Source organism: Nerophis lumbriciformis, linkage group LG07 (assembly GCF_033978685.3).
Source record: "Nerophis lumbriciformis linkage group LG07, RoL_Nlum_v2.1, whole genome shotgun sequence".
Lineage (NCBI taxonomy): Eukaryota > Metazoa > Chordata > Actinopteri > Syngnathiformes > Syngnathidae > Nerophis > Nerophis lumbriciformis.
The window spans coordinates 38,770,001-38,797,545 of record NC_084554.2 but is presented as its reverse complement, the minus strand read 5'-3'; the positions used below and the strand labels follow the sequence as shown (position 1 = coordinate 38,797,545).

Below are 27,545 nucleotides of genomic sequence, written 5' to 3'. Positions count from 1 at the left end.
AGTATTCTCCCTATCAAATATATATAGACATAGACTCTTTGGTGGGGGTTGTTAATAGCTTTCTAAGATAAATAACTAGGTTGGAAAACTTGCTTGATAAAAATACAAGGATTTAAAGTAAATAAAATATGCCCACATTGTTCAGTGACATTTTGTTTACTTTTCTTTTTGTGTATTGTTTACTTTCCTGTGAACCTGTGCCCTTCCAAGTTGCACTTTTTAAGACTGTTTTTGTCCTTCCTCTTGTTTTGTTGAGCAAAGTCAGCATGTTGAGACAGCTGCTGGTCGTCAAGCCGGGAGACGGCGGTGTTGTGCTGGCCTTCCTTGTCAACACCGAGTGAGAACACTCTATGGACACAGCCAACACAAGTCGTCCAACGATGGCACAAGGATGGAATGCAAAGATGGGACGCCGCTCTACTTTGTGAGCTTTTCTGGAACCGTGCTTGGGGGAGGTAAGAAATTCGCCTTTTTGCATTTTTTTTTTCTTATTAAGTTGGCTTTCTGAGTACATTTCTACACAAGGTTTTGGAATTTACATTTGAGTAAAAGTCCAGGAATGCATACAGCATGGAGATATGTAACACAGTACCCATTGCACCCTCACGTTTCCCATCGTTACGGCAGCATTTTGACAAACGGCGCATTGTCTTGCATGGCTCCCTGCTGCTTTTGTCATTATCGCCGTTGGTTTTTCTTTGAAAGTAAAAAAGACCCGAAAGGCTACTTCCAGGTGTGCTCATGGTGCATACATTTGCAACCTCACAGCCATGATCACACATCTGGGCTTCTGCAGGGTTGCTTGGGTTGGCTTCTTTCAAGGCTTCCTGACCTCCTCAACACGTCTATAATGAGGAACAAGGAGCTGGCGGCGTGCGGACCACCCTCTCTGTCGTGCGTTTATGCCAGTGGTCAATGGAAGAATGTTCTACGAGAATGGAGGAAATGATGGTGGCTGCTTCATCCATCACAAGACTTTGGAGGTTTTTGCGTGATGCTTGGCGACAGTATTTCACCAAGAGAGACGGTGGTCTAGCTTGGAGTGGGGCCAAGAACTAGAAACCTCACTGTAGACTTGGAGGATGTGTGTATATACTCACAGGCCATTTGTGATGCAGCTCTTGTATTGGATGTCATTGCTGGGCTGAGAGGATGGATCTGGCCCAGGGAGGTATTTCATTCGGGACAATTAAAAATCAATATGAATCAGCCCCGCCTGGCAAGTTTCATCAAATAAGAACCACAACAACAACACAATGGTGTTTCAATCGATCGGTCACAGATCTTTATTGGCAGATTTCTGTTGAAAAGTTTGATCGCCTGATGTCAATTAATACTGATTACAAAAAACATGATCACTTGTGACTCATGCTTTTGTAGCTTTTGTCCTTTTGTTGATAGACGAGGTTACTACTAGCAGCCAGAGGTGTGGACTCGAGTCACATGACTTGGACTCGAGTCAGACTCGAGTCATGAATTTGATGACTTTAGACTCGACTTGACAAAATGTAAAAAGACTTGCAACTCGACTTAGACTTTAACATCAATGACTTGTGACTTCACTTGGACTTGAGCCTTTTGAATTGACATGACTTGCTACTTTCCCCAAAACCCAAAGATGAAAAAGTTATTCGGGAGCCCTCCGTATTTTTCATTGTGTACTTGTGTATCAGCGTTGCGTGTGTCAGCTGGTGTGCGCTCAGTACAACAGCCAATCAAATTAGATCTACTTTGTTTTCATCACACAGCATTCATCCAATCAAATTGCAGGACAACCAACGAAGAAGACATGTCCAAACCACACGCCAGTGAACAAAAAATGATACCTAAAATAATTTCGTTTGGGTATAAAAATTACGAGGTGGTCAACACAAAACGGTTTGCAGTATGCAACACATGCGGTTCGAAAATTACTGATGGAGAGGCAACAACTTCCAACTTCGTCCGGCATTTGAAGTTGCACAAAGAACGGCAAGTTTTGAATGTAAGATAACGTTTATTGGCTAAGTAACGTGACTTTTATTTGCTGTGTAGTTAAATCAGTGAGGCTGTAAACTCACTGCTAACGTTATAACGTTATTGCAAACACGGGAATCTGTTGCAGTTCACTACCTTATTCATACTTTTTGTTCAGTGATTTTTTTAAGCAGGGTTACGTTAGTCAATATATCACACGTAACGTTAGACGGCGGTCAGCAGCACCGCGTATTTTAGCCACCTAAAAAAAGACAAAAATAGTAAAATAAAGGTCAGTTAAAATGTATACTATATTATGAATATGTGTACCGTTTTAGCTAGCTTTCTGACATACTGTTGGTTGTTTACCTCAGTGGTCCCCAACCACCGGGCCACGGCCCGGTACTGGTCCGTGGATCGATTGGTATCGGGCCACACAAGAAATAATTTTTTTTTTCTTTCTTTTTTTAATTAAATCAACATAAAAAACACAAGATACACTTACAAGTAGTGCACCAACCCAAAAAAACTTTCTCCCCCTTTTGTTCTGGGCATTGAACATGAAGACTCTTCCTTCACTGTTCCGAGTGGCCATGAGAGTCTTGGCAGTGCCTGCCTCCAGTGCTCCAGTGGAGCGAGTTTTCAGCCATGGTGGCATCATACTACGCCCCCATCGTGCACAAATGACTGACAGACTCTTGGCTAATTTGGTCTTTTGCAAATGCAATGCAGCATAGGGCCCTGACATATAATAAGTACAACTTTTTTGTTATGTTCACGTATATGTCATGTTTTTTCAATGTTAACACTTTTGTACAAATAAGTACATTTGCACTTTATTTTTCAATGTGTTTGTTCTGTAAAGGAATGAGTTAATGTTTAAAATGACTGGTTAATAGTGCTATTATAAAGTGCAATGTCAGCACAATTTTCTTTCCTGCAATTTAAAATGCACTTGTTTTAATAAATAAATACAGCGTTTGAAAAGCATACACAATCTGTGTTAATATATTAGTCTGTAGTTAAAAGGACTTGAAAGGACTCGAAACTCAAAATGCAGGACTTAGGACTTGACTTGAGACTTTCCAGTCTTGACTTTGGACTTGACTCGGGGCTTGCCTGTCTTGACTCGGGACTTGACTCGGACTTGAGGGCAAAGACTTGAGACTTACTTGTGACTTGCAAAACAATGACTTGGTCCCACCTCTGCTAGCAGCTCCTGCTAACTTTTGTGTGTGCCCTTTCGGGACGGATACAGTTCACATTTGAACCGATACGGTACCAATTCCCAGTACTCAGGGGTACCAATATTCTGTACTTATTTGTGTTCTCGGGGAATTCAGTAGATCGCAACTGGACTGTTTGGATTGTCTTTTCGCCGCTCATCCAAGTAGGCTTCATCAGTTCATGCTCATAGACTTAGATTGGTCAGATCTTGTCTTAGACTTAGATCATCCAGCTCTAGTCTTTTTTGTGTGTTAATAAATATTAATTGTTTTTGATGATACTGTTTTTTTTTATTGCAACATTTAAAATGAGCTTATTATCAAATCAAACTCAAACAGGCAAGTGGCAAACACAAAGAGCTGTACAAAAAAAAAAATAGAAGAGAAAAAAAACATGTGCGTGCGTGTACACACACAGCTGTCGAGTTATATCTTGTTTTATTAAAGCACTTCTAAGTCTCAACTACAGTTGCAAGTCCAACTGTATAGAGCAGACCTGGGCAAATTAAGGACCGGGGGCCACATGCGGCCCGTTAAGATTTTCAATCTGGCCCGCCGGACATTCCTAAATATTTTTTTTCTATCTTTAAGATGGAAACTGTAGCTGCCATTATGATGTGCAGTGATGTTTTCAAATTACCCTAAGTCTTGAACTATACAAAGTATTTCAATGGTTGGAATCTGCATTTTTGTATGCTATACTACTTACTATGGTAATCTAACTTCTGATGGACACGTTAAAACGGAATTTGAGGGAACTGAAGATCGACACTGCAACCTGGCAGCCGAAGGCAAAAGACAGGGCTGCGTGGAGGTCTATGATCCGACCGAAATGAGACAGTCATTGTCGCGCCCGACAGACTGCTATGATGATGATGATGATGGTAATCTAAGTCACAGCTGCTCAGATGAGGCACCAAGCAGTGTGGGTGAGGAGCGTTTCCACAGAGTGTTTCTAGAGCGGCCAGCCTGAAATGCGGGTGTCAGGGACAGACGCGGAAGGAGATTTTTACAACAAAGTTCTAAACCTTAGTGATAGGTCAGATATATCTGATAGTAGGTGGGTTTATTTTTTTTACCCTTTGCGTTCATATTTCACTGTTTGTTGCATTTGTGTTGTGTTTTGCTTGATTGTAAAATATGTTGTCAATATTCAGTGTAAACCCCACATTCTTTATTTTCAGTAAAAAAAAATTAAAATTCCATTCCGTTTTTTAAGGCGGTCTGTCATAACGTTTTTAGCATTCAATCAGACATTTGTATTAGTGTTCTTAAAAATAGATATACCGGCCCCCAGACACATTTTTTTCTCTAAATTTGGTCCCTTGAGTCAAAAGAATTGCCCAAGCCTGGTATAGTTTATGGCTCTGGTTTATGGTGTGTTGGCTCGTAAGTTCATTCTTTGCAGTCTAGTCTTTTGTTGTGCCCTAAAAAGTCTTCATACTGTAAGTATTGTATTCATCCATATTCTGACTGAATTTACAAACTCCTGATGTTTTTGCTGTCTGGCTAGCTGCGTACAAACAAAACATGAAAGGTGGGTTAATACTTTACAAATACTGTAATATGATCATGTTTTTCAGTCAGTACAAATTAATGTCCTGTCGTAGTGTTGTGCAATACAAACACCAGAGGTGGGACCAAGTCATTGCTTTGCAAGTCACAAGTAAGTCTCAAGTCTTTGCCCTCAAGTCTCGAGTCAAGTCCCAAGTCAAGACAGGCAAGTCCGAGTCAAGACTGGAAAGTCTCAAGTCAAGTCCCAAGTCCTGCATTTTGAGTTTCGAGTCCTTTCAAGTCGTTTTAACCACAGACTAATATATTTACACAGATTGTGTATACTTTTAAAACACTGTATTTATTTATTAAAACAAGTGCATTTGAAATTGCCGGGAAAAAGATAGTGGTGACATTGCACTTCAAAATAGCACTATTAACCAGTCATTTTAAACATGTAACTCATTCCTTTACAGAATAAACACATTTGAAAAAACAAGTGCAACTGTACTTATTTGCACAAAAGTGTTAACATTGTATTTCCATGGCATATTGCATTGTAACTAGTTCCACAGCAGTTTCTATCCTCTTCTTACCTTATCTCATTGATCTCATCTCATACTGTATGTGTGTTGATGTGTGCGTACACATGAAAAACATAACAAATATATGAACATAACAATGAACAGAGTTGTACTTTTTAGATGTCAGGGCCCTATGCAATATGTACACATATTCTTAACATAGTATACATTTTAACTGACCTTTATTTGACTATGTTTGTCTTTTTGTAGGTGGCTAAAATACGCGGTGCTGCTGACTGCCGTCTAACGTTACGTTACTGTGTGTGATACATTGACTAACGTAATGTTGCTGAGTGTGATACATTGACTAACGTTATGTTATTGTGTGTGATACATTGACTAACGTAACGTTATGTTATTGATTATGTTATATCCCCACCTTCTACCATCCTAGTCACATCCGTTGTGTCCTTGGGCAAGACACTTCACCCCTTGCTCCTGATGGCTGCTGGTTAGCGCCTTGCATGACAGCTCCCGCCATCAGTGTGTGAATGTGTGTGTTAATGGGTGAATGTGGAAATACTGTCAAAGCGCTTTGAGTACCTTGAAGGTAGAAAAGCGCTATACAAGTATAACCCATTTATCATTTATTTATTTGTGTAGGTACCTCATGCAAGCCTGCTTAAAAAAAATCACTTGACAAAAAGTATGAATAAAGTAGCGAACTGCAGTGGACGCAACAGATTGCCGTGTTTGCAATGACGTTATAACCATAGACATCTTATAAGTAGACGCAGCATTGGTTGCTGTGACGTGAGCAATTTGGCCGCCATCTTGAAGTGGTGATGAGGAGCCGGCGAGCAGCCTAAACTGACAGTTGACAGGTATAAAACAAAGATGCCGGGCTGGTGTTAAGCGTTTTCCTACTCAAATGAGCGGACAGTTGAAAATAGGAATCGGGGGATTACTTTTCACAAGTAAGATTTAACATTAACGTACTATTGGTTGTATTTTATGAAAATAACATTACCACAGAGTTGAGAAGGAGCAAATATCTTCAATATATGTATGTGAAAATCACAAAGAAATCTTCTGGGGGGGATGACCCCCCTGCAGGGGTTTGGTTTACTAACTTTCAGCCCCACCTAAAACAAAATTCACCAGCCGCAACTGATTATGATGCATTCTCATTTTAGGCAAAGTATAAGACAATACTTTCTTAACAGTATAATTGTAACCAGGAATAAGTCTTCAAGTAACAATATTCAAATACTAACATTGTTGGGTAAGACAGAATTTGGTTTTATTCTGAATCCAGTGAAACAGATTGGTGGTTTTAGCTGATATAAAGACTTTCAGGTGTTTATATATGTTTAAGTATTTGGCAGACGCTTTTATCCAAAGCGACTTACATAAAAAAATACATATAAAACAATCACTGCAAACATGATCATTTAAGGGAAGAATGTAATATAAAATATCAATACAAAGTGTCGACAGAATAAACTCTCTGCTGCTGAAGCAACAGAGATACAGTCTATAGGTCCCTAAGATATATAGATATCTAATGTTTATGTAGGATATACGCATGTATATATAACCTACTCATATTGTTTCTTCAACTTAAAAATAGTTTACCGTTTTTTTCCCCCTTCTCTGGGATTATATTCCCAGTTTTGATCTCGGACGTCTGGTCACTTATAGCGTATAAGAACATTATATTACTGTTAAGCAAACTGAATAATAAAACACGCCAAAACATGTGTCTGTTATCATAGCTACACGTATGACAAAAAAGGGGGTGAAAATCAGTGGTATTCAGTGAGGTAAGATTAATTAAATGCGCTGACAATTCATTGCTCCTACCAAATGAATTGCACTGAGTGGAGCGGATCACCACTCCAAGATGGCGGCCACGCGTCTCGTCTGCGCCAGTAGGCAGTAGCGCTCCATGCTGCGTCTACTTGTAAGATGTCTATGGTTATAACGTTAGCAGGGAGTTTGCACCCTCACTGATTTAACTACACAGCAAATTAAAGTCACGTTACTTAGCCAATAAACGTTATCTTACATTCAAAACTTACCCTTCTTTGGGCAACTTCAAATGTCGAACGAAGTTGGAAGTTGTTGCGTCTCCGTCTGTAATATTCGAACTGCGTTATTTGCATACGGCAATTCGTTTTTTGTTGACCAAGTCGTAGTTTTTATACCCGAACGAAACCAACTTTAACATAATTGTTTCTCACTGGCACGTTGTTTGACAACTCTTGTTCATTAGTTGTCCTGCAATTTGATTGGATGAATGCTGTGTGATGAAAACAACGTAGATCTAATTTGATTGGCTGTTGTACTGAGAGCACACTAGCTGACAGGAACAACACGCTGATCGACACAGACGAAGAAAATGAAAAATACGGAGCGCTCCCAAAAAACTTTTTAAGCTTTGGATTTTGGGGAAAGTGGCAAGTCATGTCAAGTCAAAAGGCTCAAGTCCAAGTGAAGTCACAAGTCATTGATGTTAAAGTCTAAGTCGAGTTGCAAGTCTCTTTACATTTTGTCAAGTCGAGTCTAAAGTCATCAAATTCATGACTCGAGTCCAAGTCATGTGACTCGAGTCCACACCTCTGACAAACACAAATGTGTTTTGTGCTGTCCTACAAGCTAGCTTATCTCTTTCCATAGCTAGCTTTTACGGCTAATACCGAAGTATGCCGAAATGTTACTCCGCTAGAAAAAGAGTTCCTCAGTGTTGGCTCTTACAAAAAGAATGTTGTTATAGTTTGGTTATATACAGGTTATGGAACAAAAAAAGTATTGTTTACGGTTTTTGAATGCATTTTTAAAGTGATTTAGAGATAGAAGCAGGGCTGGGCGATATATCGAATATACTCGATATATTGTGAGTTTGTCTCTGTGCAATGTAGGAAATGACTATTTCATGAGTATTCGAGTATACGTTCTCACACAGTTGCTTTTAGCTGCGGGCATTACACTACAGGCTTTTCTCACTCTTTCTTGTCTCGCCTTCTCACAGAGAGATAAAACAAGCGAACCTTGTTACATACGTCTCATACTGTCGCGCGTGCAACGTCATACGCCCTCGCCGAGCAGAGAGGTAGCGGCATGGTAAAGTTAGCTGTGGCATGTGGTGCAAGCGGAGCGGTGCGAGTGGTAATACGGGAGAGAGAAGGTGCGAATCTGGTAACAAATGGAGGAAGAATTAATTCCCAAGAAAAACAGCACGGGTCCATCGTCTGGCGGTGGTTTGACTTCAAGCAGAAAGATGTTAAACAGACAACCGTAATATGTAAAGTATGCGGCAAAAGCATTGCTACAAAAAGTAGCATTTCTGCTCATTTGTAGCATCATTTGAAAAGTCACCCGTTAGAGAATAAGGAGTGCTTGAAACTCCGCATGTCAACATCTCCGACCGGTGCCACACCCAACAAAATGCCAAAGCAACCAGCACTGACCCAATTGAGCCTGGCGTCTTCCATTTCCACATCAACACCGTATGAAAAAAATAGTCAAAAACAGAAGGAGATATATTAAAATAAATCTCTGCTAACAAAACGGACATTTTGTATGTAAACTATATTGTTCAATACAGTCTATGATCTTGTCTAACAAAGCTTAGTATGTTCGTGCAACGAATGTTTAGCATGCTAGCCCGGTCAATGACACATCGACGTATAGGTTAACGGGGGAAATATACGCCCGTTAGCCTGTATGTCGATGTGTCATTGAACTGACAGGTCTAAATATCTTTTCGACAAATAAAACCCATGTGGATATGGGTAGTGTCGGTGCCTATTTCGTTCTCAATATGCTGATACGCTGAGGAAATTGGTTCGAACATTAGCACAGCTTTCATGGCAGTGTGAAACGTATGGAGACAGCCAAATCACATGATAAAATAATTCCTCGTTCGTGTTTGCATATTGTGCAATACATGTACCAAGTTATATGGCAATCTGAAACGTCTAAAACAGTAGCCTATAGGCATACCTTGGTAAAATGTCTCTTCTTTAGTTTTGGGCATACATTAGGCTGCTAAGCATGCTCTACTTATTTTCACCAGTACAACCATTGCTAGCGTTGGTTATAGTTCGTTTTAGTCTTTGTTTTCTGATAGTAGTGACACTAACCATATGATTGCCATTTGTTGTAATATTGTACGCAGGCATGACGTACTTCTTCCTGAAAATAGCCTAATTTTCGTGTAAAATGTGTTGGTAAGAGATTTTTTATTGACAAAATACTTGTCTATTCAGCTATTATGGTCCCAGCACCTCAACCCCTAGTAAGAGGCAGTGGAAGTTTGAAGTTCCTTGGAGCAGCCCAGTCGATCGAGCTGGATTCGGCTTGGTATCTGGCAACCTCAGTCAGGGAGAAGAGGGTGGGGGACTACAGAATTTTGAGCTTGATTGCTGTACCATTTCTGGCCACATTTTTACATATGGATCCTTTAAATGTGGGTGTAATGTTTGCACTTTAGCGCACATGCTCGTGTTGTTAACCTTTGTGTTCTCCTGTCCCACTCCTTAATGTTACATTGCTGTATGTGATATACTGTATTTATATGGCATCTTTTACGTCGGACAATGTAAATAGGTAAAAAGTGCACAATAACACTTTTTGGAGACGCACACAAACACAGCTCGTTAGCATTACAACTACAGACACACAAAAAGGTGTGTTCACAGTAGTAGGGCTTAAAAAAAAAAAATCACTTTTAAATTGTCTAAATTGTGGCACATTTGATATTTACTTAAAATTGAAAAAAATATCATATGGAACCTGTATAACACAAATAACATGGTGTGGACATTCAGGTTGTGTAGCTCCTCTGTGCTGTAAATCAATGTTCCACTAAAGTGAATTATTAACAGCAAAATGCTTATTGATTCACTCGCTCATTCACTCCTATTTGATCTGAAGTCGTCTCAGACTTTGCTGAGGGTGCTCGGAATCTCCAGGGAGTGTGGTGTTGTGGTGGTGATGTCGGCGTATTTGTGGGCCCATGCAGGGGGCTGCCCAGACACGACACGTTGTGAAAGTGGTGATCAGGAATGCGAACAGCAGGTCTGGACCTGAACTTCCGCATTAAGCAGGAAGAGGTTGTCAAAAGAAAGAAGCAGATGCAGCGCTCGACAACACACCCAAAAAAAATCCTAACGGCTCGTCTTTTGGCTGGATACATTTATTTTTCACTGACGCCAATGTCCACAACGCCTTTTTCGTGACAGCTGACGGATACACACACATCCGTTTTCATCATATATACTGTAAATACACACTTTTGAAAAGGTGAGTGTCATCACGTTGTGCTTGTTTGTAAACTTCATTCATACACCAGTGAGGTTTTATTAGGGTGGTGTACAATAAGGCATTTGTGTGTGTGTGTGTGTGTGTGTGTGTGTGGACTCTGCTCTCATTCTGAGCTGCTTTATGACTCAATAAGCGGGCCCGTTTATGTTGTACGTTTGATTCAGGTGGTCTACTGCCATGTACTGTATTACTGTATAATGTAGTACTTTATAGTACAGATATAGATATATATATAGGTAGTACTATACCTACCTTAAAGCATAAAATATAGTTTATTATGAGACAAATTGTGTGTGTGTGTGTGTGTGTGTGTGTGTGTGTGTACGTGTTTTAGCTTGTTTCAATCAATGTACAGTAGAGGTATCCTTACTTTTGTACTTTAAAAAAATGCTAAAACCAATCTAATGTAGTTTAATATACCGGTAACTTAAACTATCTGATCCTAGCTTTGTCTTACAAAAGAAATTGGTGACATATCTCAATAATAATTCATATATTTTATTTAGTAAATATGCTATTGCTAAGGGACAATAAAAAAAATAATGAAAAAGGCACCCAGGACTCACTCTGGACACCCCTAATGTCCAGTAAAGCTTAATAGTCGAGCGTATCCTTTCTTTGACAGACAATGGCTGCCGTGCTATGTTGTGTGCTCGATCAGTGGTTCTCAAACTTTTTCACCAAGTACCGGTACCACATCAGGAAACACTTGGCTCTCCAAGTACCACCATAATGACCAACATTAAAATACAGTAGCATAGTAGGCCTGAATATTCATTTAAAACAAAACAGAGGTTTTATTTAACAAGTATATTTAATATTTTGGGGACTGTACAATTACACACAGTTTGAACAGTAACACTGTGTTTGAATATTTACCTTTTAGTTCTTATTTGGCATACCACTTGATGGAGCTTGTGTACCACTATTGGTACCACAGTTTAAGAATCACTGTGCTAGGCTATGCTAGTGTGACCAAATGCACTCTTCTCTTAGGACATATCCTATTTTTATATCCTGTCCTGGTTTTGTTAGAAAGCGTAAAAATACTATCTGAGGGCTATTTTTTATTGAAGTTGGACCTGCTAATATAGTAATCATATTATTTCACATTTTTAGTTAATTTGTCCCATAATACTTGGAAAGAACGTCATTATTTTCTTACAGGCCAATTTTCTAACATCAAAGAGACATTATTTATATCATTGTTTTATACCACAAATTTAAAAAAAATTCTGAACAATTAAAAGAATATATTCACCCTAAGCTAAGTAGGGGTGTGAATCTTTGGGGACCTAATGATTCGATCTGATTCCGATTCTTGGGGTAATGTTTCGATTCAAACCGATTCTCGCTATGTTTTATTTGGGATAGTAATTATAATGAAACCTTTTCAAAACAGGTTAAAGGTTAGAAAAACTCCTTCTGGTTGCGTGGAGATGGCTTAAAAACGTATTTTTTTAAATTTCTATGAAAAAACCCATTTAAAATATTAGATAATTTTTGGGAAAATTATGAATTGATTTAGAATCGGGATGAATAAGAATCAAAAAATGTTGTGCACCACTCAAAGGTATGCTCTGGGCTATGCTGTTCTATGTGCTATAATACAGGTAAAAGCCAGTAAATTAGAATATTTTGAAAAACTTGATTTATTTCAGTAATTGCATTCAAAAGGTGTAACTTGTACATTATATTTATTCATTGCACACAGACTGATGCATTCAAATGTTTATTTCATTTAATTTTGATGATTTGAAGTGGCAACAAATGAAAATCCAAAATTCCGTGTGTCACAGAATTAGAATATTGTGTAAGGCTAATACAAAAAAGGGATTTTTAGAAATGTTGGCCAACTGAAAAGTATGAAAATGAAAAATATGAGCATGTACAATACTCAATACTTGGTTGGAGCTCCTTTTGCCTCAATTACTGCGTTAATGCGGCGTGGCATGGAGTCGATGAGTTTCTGGCACTGCTCAGGTGTTATGAGAGCCCAGGTTGCTCTGATAGTGGCCTTCAACTCTTCTGCGTTTTTGGGTCTGGCATTCTGCATCTTCCTTTTCACAATACCCCACAGATTTTCTATGGGGCTAAGGTCAGGGGAGTTGGCGGGCCAATTTAGAACAGAAATACCATGGTCCGTAAACCAGGCACGGGTAGATTTTGCGCTGTGTGCAGGCGCCAAGTCCTGTTGGAACTTGAAATCTCCATCTCCATAGAGCAGGTCAGCAACAGGAAGCATGAAGTGCTCTAAAACTTGCTGGTAGACGGCTGCGTTGACCCTGGATCTCAGGAAACAGAGTGGACCGACACCAGCTGGACTGCTGCTGAGTGGTCCAAAGTCATGTTTTCTGACGAAAGCAAATTTTGCATTTCCTTTGGAAATCGAGGTCCCAGAGTCTGGAGGAAGACAGGAGAGGCACAGGATCCACGTTGCCTGAAGTCTAGTGTAAAGTTTCCACCATCAGTGATGGTTTGGGGTGCCATGTCATCTGCTGGTGTCGGTCCACTCTGTTTCCTGAGATCCAGGGTCAACGCAGCCGTCTACCAGCAAGTTTTAGAGCACTTCATGCTTCCTGCTGCTGACCTGCTCTATGGAGATGGAGATTTCAAGTTCCAACAGGACTTGGCGCCTGCACACAGCGCAAAATCTACCCGTGCCTGGTTTACGGACCATGGTATTTCTGTTCTAAATTGGCCCGCCAACTCCCCTGACCTTAGCCCCATAGAAAATCTGTGGGGTATTGTGAAAAGGAAGATGCAGAATGCCAGACCCAAAAACGCAGAAGAGTTGAAGGCCACTATCAGAGCAACCTGGGCTCTCATAACACCTGAGCAGTGCCAGAAACTCATAGACTCCATGCCACGCCGCATTAACGCAGTAATTGAGGCAAAAGGAGCTCCAACCAAGTATTGAGTATTGTACATGCTCATATTTTTCATTTTCATACTTTTCAGTTGGCCAACATTTCTAAAAATCCCTTTTTTGTATTAGCCTTAAGTAATATTCTAATTTTGTGACACACGGAATTTTGGATTTTCATTTGTTGCCACTTCAAATCATCAAAATTAAATGAAATAAACATTTGAATGCATCAGTCTGTGTGCAATGAATAAATATAATGTACAAGTTACACCTTTTGAATGCAATTACTGAAATAAATCAAGTTTTTCAAAATATTCTAATTTACTGGCTTTTACCTGTATATGTCAATGTTGGCTTCAGTATAGATATTTTCAGCAGGTATGTGCTGCCTGCTTTCCATTTTCATCCATAAATAGTTTCACATGTGTATGATGTAAATGTTATCATGAAGTGGCCCGAGTGCTCTTTTAAAGAAAGAAATAGCAGAAGTGGTTAGTTTTCTGAATGCATGAACTTTTGGTATTGTAGAAAAGCTAACACGCCACATATTCCTGGGCTGTGAAATACAGATGGTTGTGCAAACGATTGTAAAAAGTCAATCTGCACGATGATGCATAAATATGAATGTTTGTGGTCCTGATTAAGCAACAATGATTCACATTTTACATGCAGGAAGAAATGTTTGGTTATGTTTGTAAACCTTTCACTTTAAAAGGCATAGTCAAATATCATACATAGGTATCTCCCCCCCCCCCCCGAAAAACTGTCATTTGACTGCCTGGGTGTTACCTTCACACATTTTACCCTCCTTTCGCTGTTCTTGACACAATTTCGTATAGTGTGACTCACATGACAATGGAAGTTTTTAAGCAGACTGCCGTGCTGATGTTATCATTTCCTTTCAAATTTCAACATTGCAAATTGAGAAGAAATCTACCACTTCCTCTCCCGAGGCCAAGAAGCGTTGGTGTAAAAGTGGTTGGTGTTAAAGTGGTGACTGCAACGAAAACTTTACATTACGTAATGCAACTGTGTTACTCACAGTTTAGTAGGATTTTCTACAAATGGTCTTAGCTTTTATTGCTTTGAAATAAGGTAATTTTTGTTGGGGAAAAAATATTTATATTTGTATATTCAAAAATATTTACTGTATTTATAATTACTGTAAATATACATTTTATATAAATTTCATATATTAATATTTATAAATGTATTTTATTCATATATGTTATAAATAATATATACTAAAAAATAATAACAGTAATTATAATGATATAAAATGTTTGTTTTTAAATATACATATACATAATATATATATATATGTATGTATGTGTATATATATATATATATATAATAAAGAATAATTATAAATAATAATACATATATAATAGATATTATATATACATTTTTAAATTGCGCTTTTTGATTAAAGGATTTAAAAAATCTAATTTTGAGACAATTTTCCCACAGGCCATAGTAAATCTTGATAAAAACCTTTAACTTATTAAACTAAGCATTCACACAAGTGTAAAAATAATTTCACCACTGTAAACACTTAACATGATTTAGAACCTAAAAATGTAATCAAAGAATCACCAATCACTCTTAACAATGAATACTTGGATAAAATAACTTGTTATTGTGTTTTGCGTCTTTGGAGCCCTACACAGAAAATACTTAAGAAACTTAAGAAAATGGCACAATGAGATCTGACATCCTCATATACAGATATCTATATGCACATATAATACTAACGTGGAGGCAAAAAGGTATTCGATTGCTCATCATAGCACAGCTTTTCTTACAGGACAGTCCGCGGTCCTGTCTTTAAAATCGCTACTTGTAAAACACCAATTTTGATCTTCTTTTCAGTTTCAGTTTCTGTTATGTTTGTAGATATTTCTGTAGAAGTCTTGGAACTTTGTGCCATGTCTAAAATATTTTCTTTACATGTTAGCCAGCATTACAGGCACACGGTACGGTAGTAATTATCTCCGCTTTTTTAAACACAATCAGGATTCCTCCAAGGGCCGGGCCAGCAGGTTCAAATATGGTGATAACAGACATCTTTGATTAGGAAACTTGGTCGTCCCTGAGAGTAGTAAGGCACAACTATTAATATTATCATAAAGTCCTCTAATTATCTCCCGGAACTTAATAGTAAATCCAGTGTGTTCCAGCATTAGAAAAAGGAAGTCATGTTCCAGTGAGTCAAGCCTTTTATAAAAGTCCAAGAAGAGTAGAAGACCACCATGTGGTCCCTGTATTCAGTAATGTCTGTGACGGTCTTATGTTGTTATGAATGGGGAGCGTCTTTGGAGGAATCCTGATTGTGTTTAAAAAGCGGAGATGATTACTGCGGTATACCGTGTGCCTGTGACGCTGGCCAACATGTAAAAAAAAAAAAACTTAAGACATGGCACTAAGTTCCAAGAATTCTACAGAAATATCTACAAACATATCATCACAAACTGAAACTGGAAAGCGGACCAACATTGACTGACCGACACCGGAACCAGAAGTAACGATTCTAAGGACAGGATCACGGACTGTCCTGTAAGAAAATCTGTACTATGATGCGCGATCAAATCCTTTTTTGCCTCCACTTTCACATTAAATGTGCATATGAATATCCGTATATACAGACATCAGACCTTGTTGTGCCATGTCTAAAAAAAGTTCTGTGTAGGGCTCCAAAGACATTTTAGTCAGACACACAGGTATCGTAGTATTCACACTTTTACTTTGAAAATAAAGACTTCCAGCGTCAGACTATGAAAAACCATTCATTTTTGTCTGTTTTTCCCTTTTTGTTTACTGTAGACATTCATTTTCTTTTCAAAACCAAAAAAGAAAAACGCTTATTTTTTCAATTTTCTTTTTTGTATTTTGAAACGAAATTCAAATAAACCCGTTGTTTTTTGATATCTCTTTATGAAAAGAAAATTGAAACACCAAAACATACACATGGTTAGGTTACATATTACACTATTTGTGTTGCTACATAGTGTATAAACAAAGTTAAGATGTGGATGTTTTGTTCAGATAGTTTAGCTTATATTAATTGTATAGTTTTTAGTATATTTAATGTACAAAATGTATCAAAGTAGCCCCCACATTCTTCAATTTGGAAAAAGTTGTGACTTAAACATTCTGCTATGAAATTGCAGTCTTTCATTCAACAAGACAAAACAAGCCTGCACGGAGAAGACGAGTGAGATGGTAAAGAAAAACAAGCCTGCAGGTTATAAAAAGAAACCAGCTGTAGCGTCACGTCTACCTTTAACCCTGTGATGTGTGATATGTCATATTTTAAAATTGCTTTCCCGAGTCTTTTTCATTTGTATCAATATTACAATATTGAAAAATGATTTTTAAAGCATGATTTGGTGAAATATGCGTTATGGTCCACAGAGGTTCAACAGGTGGGTTGAGGAATTTTTGGTTGGTTAGACTTTAAAAATATATTTTAATAGTTTTTTTTATATTCTTCCTGAAATTCCACTAATTCAAATGTATTTAAATACACATAGTTTATAAATTACATTGACATGGCCACCTTACTCACTGTATCTTGCAGGTGTGAAATAAAAACAATAAAGGATAAATAATGATACTGTATTATAATAATACTAGCACTAGTTGTCACACGTCTGGTTAGTGACAACTCCATCCCTGCAGCAACACTAACCTAAATGATACACTATGATATATAACTCCATACTTTGTGTATTTTTCTTGCTTGGTTAAACAGATGGACGACATTGATGCCATGTTCAGTGACCTGCTGGGGGAGATGGACCTCCTGACTCAGGTGAGGTCAAAGTTGATGTTAAGACGCTGTGCTAATACATGATATAATCTCCTCGGATTCAAAACACGCTATACCGTTGCAGCATAAATAACAAGTGTAGAGGTAGTGAGGGTCAAATGGTAGCTCCAGATAAGACTTTACACCCCCGGGTTTAAAAGAGCACTTTGATGTCCGCTGGAAATCATCACCATCTCACAGGAGGCCTTCATCCATCCGTCCATTTAATGCGGCACACAGGAGCCCTGCTTAGCGCCATACATGGAAACACATGCAAGCGTGCTCTGACAGCACTTTTCTACATTTCAGCGCGCTCGCAATGTGTTGCTGATTAGCACACCCACACCTACGCACACACTTCTTGTAAATGACTTTCTTGAGACTACTTCTCTTCTCCTTGCAGAGTCTTGAACAGGAAGCAGCCCCACCTGCCCCCTTGCCAAACGCTTACCAGGAAGTCAACCTCTCCATCAGCTTCACGGACCTTAACGGTGACGCCATATTTGTTATTGATAACATTTTCAGTCAAACTACACTCTCATTATGACACCGCTCACATGTCAGCAAGCATTTTTGTTTGTTTCGTCTTACGGGATAATACAATAGGAGTATATTTACTTTAGAGTAGTCAGTGTAGAGCTAGTTTAGCCACATACATTCAGTATTCTATCCTCTGAAGATGGGTCAACACACTGTTTTAATCTGGGGCTGCATGAGGGCTGCATGAGGGCTGCCAGCACTGGGAAGATGTGTTTTATTTAGTATAACTTTACCAGTGGTCAACACACAGACATTATTGTGTGAATGGTTGTCACCACAAGTGAATACATCTCATAGTGAACATATCCAAAATATGTCCAAAGTGTGACTATTTAGTGTTGTTAATGGAATCTTCCATGATGACATCACTGGCGGAGTTGCTGGATGTTAGGTACTTAATAATCTTGGAGGTGTGTTTGAACTCCTTATCATGTTGGAAAATTGACATGCTTCAAAAGGTCACAGTACATGTTGCTTTCAATGAACCGTATCACGCCCCGGAATCGGCAGCACTCCTGCGGCCTCGACCATGATAATACCACCACCGTGCTCGACTGTTGGCACAATGATCATGGTACCCACTACGGCTGTAATGATATGAAAATGTCATCCCAGTTATCGTGACCTAAATTATCACGGTCAACATTATTATTGCGGTATTGTTGAATGCACTCAAAAAGTACTTGCACTGAAATCTTTTCAGCAAGTTTTTTTTTTAAATAACTATAAGAAATAGACATACTGTGAGACAACCTACTACTTTGCATGTTTTGTGTTTTTTATGCTCCACTGTTTTAGTCTTAGTATTTTATCTCTTTTAATGGCTAAGTTTTAATAATTTTAAATATTGGTTGGTACAGTAGCACTTTAAGATTTACTTAAATTAAAAATGCATAAAAATAAAATCTATTATTGTTATTTATTATTTCTGGCAGGCGTTGTGGAGTCCTATGTTTAGCGGTCCTTGAACGTACTGTAAAAACACCTCCGTCCTGTATTCCTCTAAATATAGAACGATCACAGAGAGCACAGCTTGTAGGTTCAATGTGCTCAATTGAATATCTTATTTCCTCAGACAGAAATGTGTTTATATGAGTTGTCGTTTCTTAATTGGGAAATACGTTAATATCTCTTGTTTTCATGTTAGCATTTAAGCTAGCGAGCTGGCGCCAGGTCAGTAAGTTTATCAAAGTGCAGTATCACGTTTTTTTGATCATTTTAATTTAAAATGGCAATACTAACCAACCGTCGGGAGTTTTACTGCGGTTTCCATTAATACCGTTTATTGTTACAATCCTGTTACTAACTTGTGTTGCCAGATGCCTGTGCGTTGACACATTTTCAGTACATACTGCTGTACGCTGACCACTCTAAAGTACATCCACTTCTGCAGTATTATCCTCTGGGAAAACCAAATTGCTTTCAAACGGTGAAATCCGGTAATGATCCCTCTGAGGTACTTGAGGGTAGTTTGTGCCTTGCAGACACAAATGGATTGCGGTTCAGCTCAGAGCACAGACTGGTTTGGCAGTTGTTCAAAGCGTGAGTTCCGACAAAGATTAAAGTCTGTGCACCAGGTCTAATTACTCAGCGTCAGCCTGTGGCTGTGAAGCAAGCAGCGAGTAAGGAATCAGTGAGGTCACACGGTCGTGTTTACCGCTAGAACTTCAGTGTTTGTCGTATCAGCCCAACTCCTTTACAATCAATGCACATGTGTCCTGTTTCCAAACTAGAGTCCCTCAATGAGCTGGAGGACAACGACCTGGACGCCCTCATGGCCGACCTGGTGGCCGACCTTAACGCCACCGAGGAGAAACTGGCAGCAGAAATCGAGGGTCTGAAGGCACCGTCGCCGGAGCCCCCGCCTAAGGACTTGGGCACCCGCCCGCCGTCCTCCATCAGTTCCATGAGCAGCAACGTCAGCACACCGACCTCCTCCACCTCCTCACCTTTACCGCCTCCTCAATCTGCTAAACCTTCTATGGTGAGTTCCTTCTAAATGTTTTCAACCCAGAAAGAGCTTCATAAAGTTCATCTGCATTGACTGGAGGAGACATCTAAGTGTATTTTTATGTGCTATTAAAAGTCCAAACCGCAGAACACGTGAAGCCTAAAGAGGAAGTGAAATCACAACAAGACGGTGATGAGTCTTTCAGAGAGTGCGATCAGATGGAAAAACAGTTGCAATCGCGTATTCATTTCTGCTTTTTTTTTTGGAGGGGGCATCACGATGCTAGGACAGAGAGAAGCAACAAACAATTTGCAGTCATGTTATTATGATAGAATATACTGTACATTCAATGACAGCTAGTGCTAACTATCCAAATTGCCATTATTAGCTAGCAACACCTAATGCGTGTGCCTGTGTTACGTACGTGCGCCATTACGTCTGAGAGGGCAGGATATATCGCAGGGTTTCCCCTTAATGTAACTGAATGATGCGCACCGCCATGGCAATGTCATGGCCACCACACCTTGAAAATAAAAGGTTTTTTTTACGTGAAAACATATTAAAATAATGTAGTTATTGTAGCCTCTAGAAGAAATCACACAAAGTCTGACGCTATTTTTAACTTTTGTTGCCGATCTCATGCGAACAAATGGCACAATTCCAACAGGTTTTAGCTTCCGTGCAAACACTTGTCTCCGTGCTTCTCCAGACAAACAACGCGTCCTCATTTTCTGCCAATCCGCTTTAAGGCACGGACATTGTGTTTGTGATAATGGGAAAAATTAACAACAAATCAAAACCACACAAACATAAAACATTACCACCTGTAACAATGTAACAATCGGCTGATTGTTACAGTATGAATGAATATACATAGCCTATTTGCGCACTACTGTCTCGTGATGCACCGAAGCCTCTGCCACCAAAAAAAGAGTTTGAACACCAGAAAACAGTGTTGCCGAAACTAGATGTAAACAAGACGCACGCGATTGTATGGCGCGTAGTTAGCATGTCTGAGATGTCGATGTAACTTTAATGTAGCCCAGATATGTGCAAAAATGTGCAAATATTAAGAGGACCGTGGCGGCTTTTAAGGAGAGAAAGCCCAACTGGAGCAGCAGCGCGAAGTAAGTGTCCTTTTTAATAAAAAAAAAAGTCCCTAAACACTTGAAAAAGTACATTGTACAATAAGCAGCAACAATTGAAAATATTGCAAAGCGATATAAAAATAATGTTTAATATTAAAAACAGATTTGTTTTTAAATGTATGTTTACATTTGTTAAGCTTTTTTATTTTTTATTTTTAAGTACATCATCACTGCAAATTACTCTGATGTCATGGTGACCACCCCTCCACAATGCCCCCACTGCCACAGGTATCTTGACAATCTAGGGGAAAACCTGTACTGCGTAAAATACATAGAAAAGTTGGCGCCCTCTAGGCATCCAAATATAGCAAACAGCCCCTTTACCAAGCCATAACATTCTGAACTGTCCTGTTTGCTCTGCCAACACACACACACACGGATTGATGGTCAGACATCACAAAAATCCTTAACTTTAACCAACCTTATGGCTAGAAGAACATCAATTTTCTACCGCTTGTTCCTCACGGGGTAACAAGGGGTGCTGCAGCCTATCCCAGCTGCACTCGGGCGGAAGGCGGGGTACACCCTGGACAAGTCGCCACCTCATTGCAGGGCCAACACAGATAGACAGACAACATTCACACTCACATTCACACACTAAGGTCAATTTAGTGTTGCCAATCAACTTATCACATTTAAAAAAGTAAAAAAAAAAAAACACACATTGGCAGAGGAACCGAAGAGAAAGCAACAGACAGAGGGAGAAGGAAGAGGGTGGAGGTGGAGGGCTTGTAAGACACACTTCTGAATGAGAGGTAGTGTATTTTCCTCCGCTGTGCAATAAGTCTGCTCTGGCATTTTTTCCAGAAAAGTCCGGTCTCATCACAATTAAAACTTGCTGTGGTACAAAGCCTGCTCCGTCAATTCTTCCATACTTGTGAGCGCCATTAATCTACTTCATGCAAATAGTATATTTTTTTTTAACTCCATAGCAATTCCATTGTCCTTTTCACACTAGTTTGTTGTATTTTTGGGACACATATTGAGTTCGAAAATGGACAAAACTTGTCAAAAGTAAAAAAAAAACACAGAATAAGGGCACACACTGAAGCGCTGAGATTGTGACTCGTAGTGTAGTGGGCAGAAAGTGACGTGAAGGCCTCCGCAATAATTCTGTAGCCCTGCTTTTTGTCTGCAGGCGCGACACAAAATAAATTATTAAATGAAGCGTTCATACACAGAGACATGGTACACACACACAGGCAAATTTGGCTCAATCGAAAAGCTTGCAAATGGTGGGGCTCGTAAATCGAGGTTCTGCTGTACACTGCCCGACCTAAGAACACATTAGATACTCTGAGTGCTCATAAAAATTTTAAAAATTCCGATTCCAAATCGATTCACAATTTTCAAGAATCAAATTAAAAAGTTTTTTTGAATAATTGTTTTTATTTTTTATTATTATTATAATTATTAATATTTATTATTTATTATGATATTATTGTTATCATTGATATTGTTGCTTCTATTAATCTTTGGTTTTCCTTTTTTTAGTATTGTATTTGTATGTTTTCTCAATTTCTTTGTAAACTTCTATAAAAATATGACAAATATCGTGTTGAATCGATTCTGAATCGAATCGTCACCCCTAAAATTGGAAATAGAAACAATCAATCAATCACAATGTATTTGTATAACCCCTTAATCACAAGTGAGTTGAACTGTGAGTTGCCCAGAGATTCCTACCTCTGTCATACATCACTTACAACAACATAACATCAAGAGTGGGACAGAAGGACTCAAACATTAGCAACAGTAGTCGCATAGCTATGTGCGCTAAAGTGCTAACAAAACACTCACATTTTAAGTTCCGGTTAGCCTATTCGCTGAAGAAAATCGAGATAATCAAGCATTTAGCTCCCACATTTGTAGCAAACTGATAATTATTGAAACTAATATTGTAAGATCTAAAAGAAAAGCCTTTTTAAAAATGCTTTTACAAAGCTGTAACTCTGCTCTCGTCCAATGAAATAGATGTCAAATCCCATACAACATTAACATTAAAGAGTGGGATAGAAGGACTCAAACTCAAGCAACACTAGCATAGGTATGTGCGCTATAGTGCTAACATTACACTCACGTTTTTAACGGGCACAGAACTAGATTAGCATATTCCCTGAAAAAAATCAAAATAATGAAACGTCTACGTCTGTAGCTGAAATCCAGGCTTTCTTTTGAGATGTGCAGTGAAGCCTGATGAAAGATTGTCTCTGTCCTTCTCTCAAATGTGTAGCAAACAAGTGAGGAAGATGATAGATTTGGTGCTTAAAGAGTCTCTAGGGAGACACATTCATATTAGAACTTTGTTAAAAATGTATTGTTGCATCATAAGGGATCCTCCACTTTACTTTTTGTTTGTTGCCCCAAGGAGGAAATTGAGGCCCAGGTAAAAGCAGACAAAATCAAGATGGCTCTTGAGAAGCTAAAAGAAGCTAAAGTCAAAAAGGTGAGCAGACACTTTGACATAGTTTCATTCGTTAGTGAGTTTTCCTTGCCTCCGTCACCACCTGCTAACTTTACAATGAACTAAAATTATCACGACCTACTTTTTACGGCCAAGTAACAAAGTGTCTTTTACTGCCACAGCTGGTGGTGAAGGTGCGCATGAACGACGGCAGCTCCAAGACGCTGATGGTGGACGAGAGGCAGAGCGTCCGCGAGGTCCTGGACAACCTCTTTGAGAAGACACACTGCGACTGTAACGTGGACTGGAGCTTGTGTGAGACCAACCCGGAGCTGCAACTCGGTGAGTTTTTACTTATTTTTATAATTTGTTTTTTATTGATATCCAGCATCAGAAAAAAAAACTGAAATAAAAACTAACCAAAAGGAGATAATAATAAATAAATCAAATAAATAATATGAACAGATAATAAATAAATAGAGAACAAAACTATGAACATATAGGGAGTGATCTTTTTTACACAGTGCAATCACTAATATGAGAAAATAAAATCAGGCCTATGTGGCGTGACATAATTGACCCAGTTTTCCCAGTATGAAGTGAATTTCTCCAATTTGTAATTATTAAATGCTGTTATCTTCACCATTTTATAAATGTCCATTGTGATTTCAATCCATAGCTCCAAAGTTGGGCTCTCCTGTGATAACCCTTTCCTGGTAATAGTCTTTTTACAGGCCACTAGTAGGATATTCATTAAGTGTTTATCTCTTTTCAGCCAGTCCTGAGGTACATGTCCGAAAAACAAAATCTTACTTTTAAGGGGTATTTCACATTTGAAAATATCCTGTAGAGTTTTGTGTATCTCTCTCCGGTGAGTTTTTAAACACAGCACACAAGCAGTAGAATCAGCGGCGGCCATCTTGACGTCTTACATTTGGTAACTCACACAGTCAGTGGGAAGAGACAAATGATCTCAGTTCTCCCACTGCGCTAAATTTACCGCAGCCATCTATTTGAGCACTTCCCATAACAACGTGATGACTGGGAAGTAAATGTAGCGAAGGTTAAATTCAATATAACTTCATACATAAGGTGTCAGTAATATTTGCTAAGAATACTCTTGAAGTCATCCTATATTCTGCTGGTGAAGCAGGAGTACATCATTACAGCAAATGTTTAGTTGACTAATGTTTTTGCTCCTTTACCATTCAGCTTCTAACATGTGGCTTGTACTCGCAGGTTGGTCGTCATAAAATCTGTAGTGTTCCTGCGTACCACTAGATTGAGCTTTCACCCACAATTTTTTTTTCTAATTTCGATCGTTTGCTATTGATCAAAATTCATTTACACAATTGACCAGATTTTTTTACAAAGTAAATATAAAAAGGAGCAAATTGGCCGATTTAAGGGATATTTTTCCTTTAAACTTTGCTTAAAGGGGAACATTATCACCAGACCTATGTAAGCGTCAATATACAGGTAAAAGCCAGTAAATTAGAATATTTTGAAAAACTTGATTTATTTCAGTAATTGCATTCAAAAGGTGTAACTTGTACATTATATTTATTCATTGCACACAGACTGATGCATTCAAATGTTTATTTCATTTAATTTTGATGATTTGAAGTGGCAACAAATGAAAATCCAAAATTCCGTGTGTCACAAAATTAGAATATTACTTAAGGCTAATACAAAAAAGGGATTTTTAGAAATGTTGGCCAACTGAAAAGTATGAAAATGAAAAATATGAGCATGTACAATACTCAATACTTGGTTGGAGCTCCTTTTGCCTCAATTACTGCGTTAATGCGGCGTGGCATGGAGTCGATGAGTTTCTGGCACTGCTCAGGTGTTATGAGAGCCCAGGTTGCTCTGATAGTGGCCTTCAACTCTTCTGCGTTTTTGGGTCTGGCATTCTGCATCTTCCTTTTCACAATACCCCACAGATTTTCTATGGGGCTAAGGTCAGGGGAGTTGGCGGGCCAATTTAGAACAGAAATACCATGGTCCGTAAACCAGGCACGGGTAGATTTTGCGCTGTGTGCAGGCGCCAAGTCCTGTTGGAACTTGAAATCTCCATCTCCATAGAGCAGGTCAGCAGCAGGAAGCATGAAGTGCTCTAAAACTTGCTGGTAGACGGCTGCGTTGACCCTGGATCTCAGGAAACAGAGTGGACCGACACCAGCAGATGACATGGCACCCCAAACCATCACTGATGGTGGAAACTTTACACTAGACTTCAGGCAACGTGGATCCTGTGCCTCTCCTGTCTTCCTCCAGACTCTGGGACCTCGATTTCCAAAGGAAATGCAAAATTTGCTTTCGTCAGAAAACATGACTTTGGACCACTCAGCAGCAGTCCAACTGGTGTCGGTCCACTCTGTTTCCTGAGATCCAGGGTCAACGCAGCCGTCTACCAGCAAGTTTTAGAGCACTTCATGCTTCCTGCTGCTGACCTGCTCTATGGAGATGGAGATTTCAAGTTCCAACAGGACTTGGCGCCTGCACACAGCGCAAAATCTACCCGTGCCTGGTTTACGGACCATGGTATTTCTGCTCTAAATTGGCCCGCCAACTCCCCTGACCTTAGCCCCATAGAAAATCTGTGGGGTATTGTGAAAAGGAAGATGCAGAATGCCAGACCCAAAAACGCAGAAGAGTTGAAGGCCACTATCAGAGCAACCTGGGCTCTCATAACACCTGAGCAGTGCCAGAAACTCATCGACTCCATGCCACGCCGCATTAACGCAGTAATTGAGGCAAAAGGAGCTCCAACCAAGTATTGAGTATTGTACATGCTCATATTTTTCATTTTCATACTTTTCAGTTGGCCAACATTTCTAAAAATCCCTTTTTTGTATTAGCCTTAAGTAATATTCTAATTTTGTGACACACGGAATTTTGGATTTTCATTTGTTGCCACTTCAAATCATCAAAATTAAATGAAATAAACATTTGAATGCATCAGTCTGTGTGCAATGAATAAATATAATGTACAAGTTACACCTTTTGAATGCAATTACTGAAATAAATCAAGTTTTTCAAAATATTCTAATTTACTGGCTTTTACCTGTATACCTTGATGTTGCAGAAAAAAGACCATATATTTTTTTAACCGATTTCCAAACTCTAAATGGGTGAATTTTGGCGAATTAAACGCCTTTCTATTATTCGCTCTCGGAGCGATGACGTCACAACGTGACGTCAAATCGGGAAGCAATCCGCCATTTTCTCAAACACATTACAAACACCGAGTCAAATCAGCTCTGTTATTTTCCGTTTTTTCGACTGTTTTCCGTACCTTGGAGACATCATGCCTCGTCGGTGTGTTGTCGGAGGGTGTAACAACACGAACAGATACGGATTCAAGTTGCACCAGTGGCTCAAAGATGCGAAAGTGGCAAGAAATTGGACGTTTGTTCCGCACACTTTACCGACGAAAGCTATGCTATGACAGAGATGGCAAGAATGTGTGGATATCCTGCGACACTCAAAGCAGATGCATTTCCAACTGGACTGGACAGATCAGCTTTCAGGAAAAGAGAGAGGATGAGGGTATGTCTACAGAATATATTAATTGGTGAAAACTGGGCTGTCTGCACTCTCAAAGTGCATGTTGTTGCCAAATGTATTTCATATGCTGTAAACCTAGTTCATAGTTGTTAGTTTCCTTTAATGCCAAACAAACACATACCAATCGTTGGTTAGAAGGCGATCGCCGAATTCATCCTCGCTTTCTCCCGTGTCGCTGGCTGTCGTGTAGTTTTCGTCGGTTTCGCTTGCATACGGTTCAAACTGATATGGCTCAATAGCTTCAGTTTCTTCTTCAATTTCGTTTTCGCTACCTGCCTCCACACTACAACCATCCGTTTCAATACATGCGTAATCTGTTGAATCGCTTAAGCCGCTGAAATCCGAGTCTGAATCCGAGCTAATGTCGCTATATCTTGCTGTTCTATCCGCCATGTTTGTTTGTATTGGCATCACTGTGTGACGTCACAGGAACATGGACGGGTGTATATAACGATGGTTAAAATCAGGCACTTTGAAGCTTTTTTTAGGGATATTGCGTGATGGGTAAAATTTTGAAAAAAACTTCGAAAAATAAAATAAGCCACTGGGAACTGATTTTTAATGGTTTTAACCCTTCTGAAATTGTGATAATGTTCCCCTTTAAAAACTAATTACGTACGTTCAATATGTTACCATTTTTTTGCAAATTATAATCATTTTAAAAAACGGGATACAGGAGGTCTTGTAAGGTCATAAAGCAAGAAAAGCGCTGCCTCAA

At 39.0% G+C, this 27,545-nt stretch overlaps 1 protein-coding gene across 3 annotated transcripts in view; it reads left to right on the top strand.

Annotated features, from left to right (window-relative positions):
• The window catches only part of apbb1ip (amyloid beta (A4) precursor protein-binding, family B, member 1 interacting protein), a 45,070-nt gene that overhangs the window by 2,115 nt on the left and 15,410 nt on the right, over nt 1–27,545 (top strand). For 2 of the 3 annotated variants that reach the window (XM_061965166.2, XM_061965165.2), the window contains 6 exons: nt 262–455; nt 17,155–17,214; nt 17,615–17,702; nt 19,485–19,735; nt 23,219–23,296; nt 23,437–23,596. In XM_061965166.2, the coding sequence (XP_061821150.1) occupies nt 17,155–17,214; nt 17,615–17,702; nt 19,485–19,735; nt 23,219–23,296; nt 23,437–23,596 (637 nt within the window). In that variant the 5' untranslated portion in view covers nt 262–455. Of the gene's footprint in view, nt 1–261; nt 456–10,145; nt 10,511–17,154; nt 17,215–17,614; nt 17,703–19,484; nt 19,736–23,218; nt 23,297–23,436; nt 23,597–27,545 lie in introns of those variants that run through there. The other variant, XM_061965164.1, reaches the window with a different exon arrangement.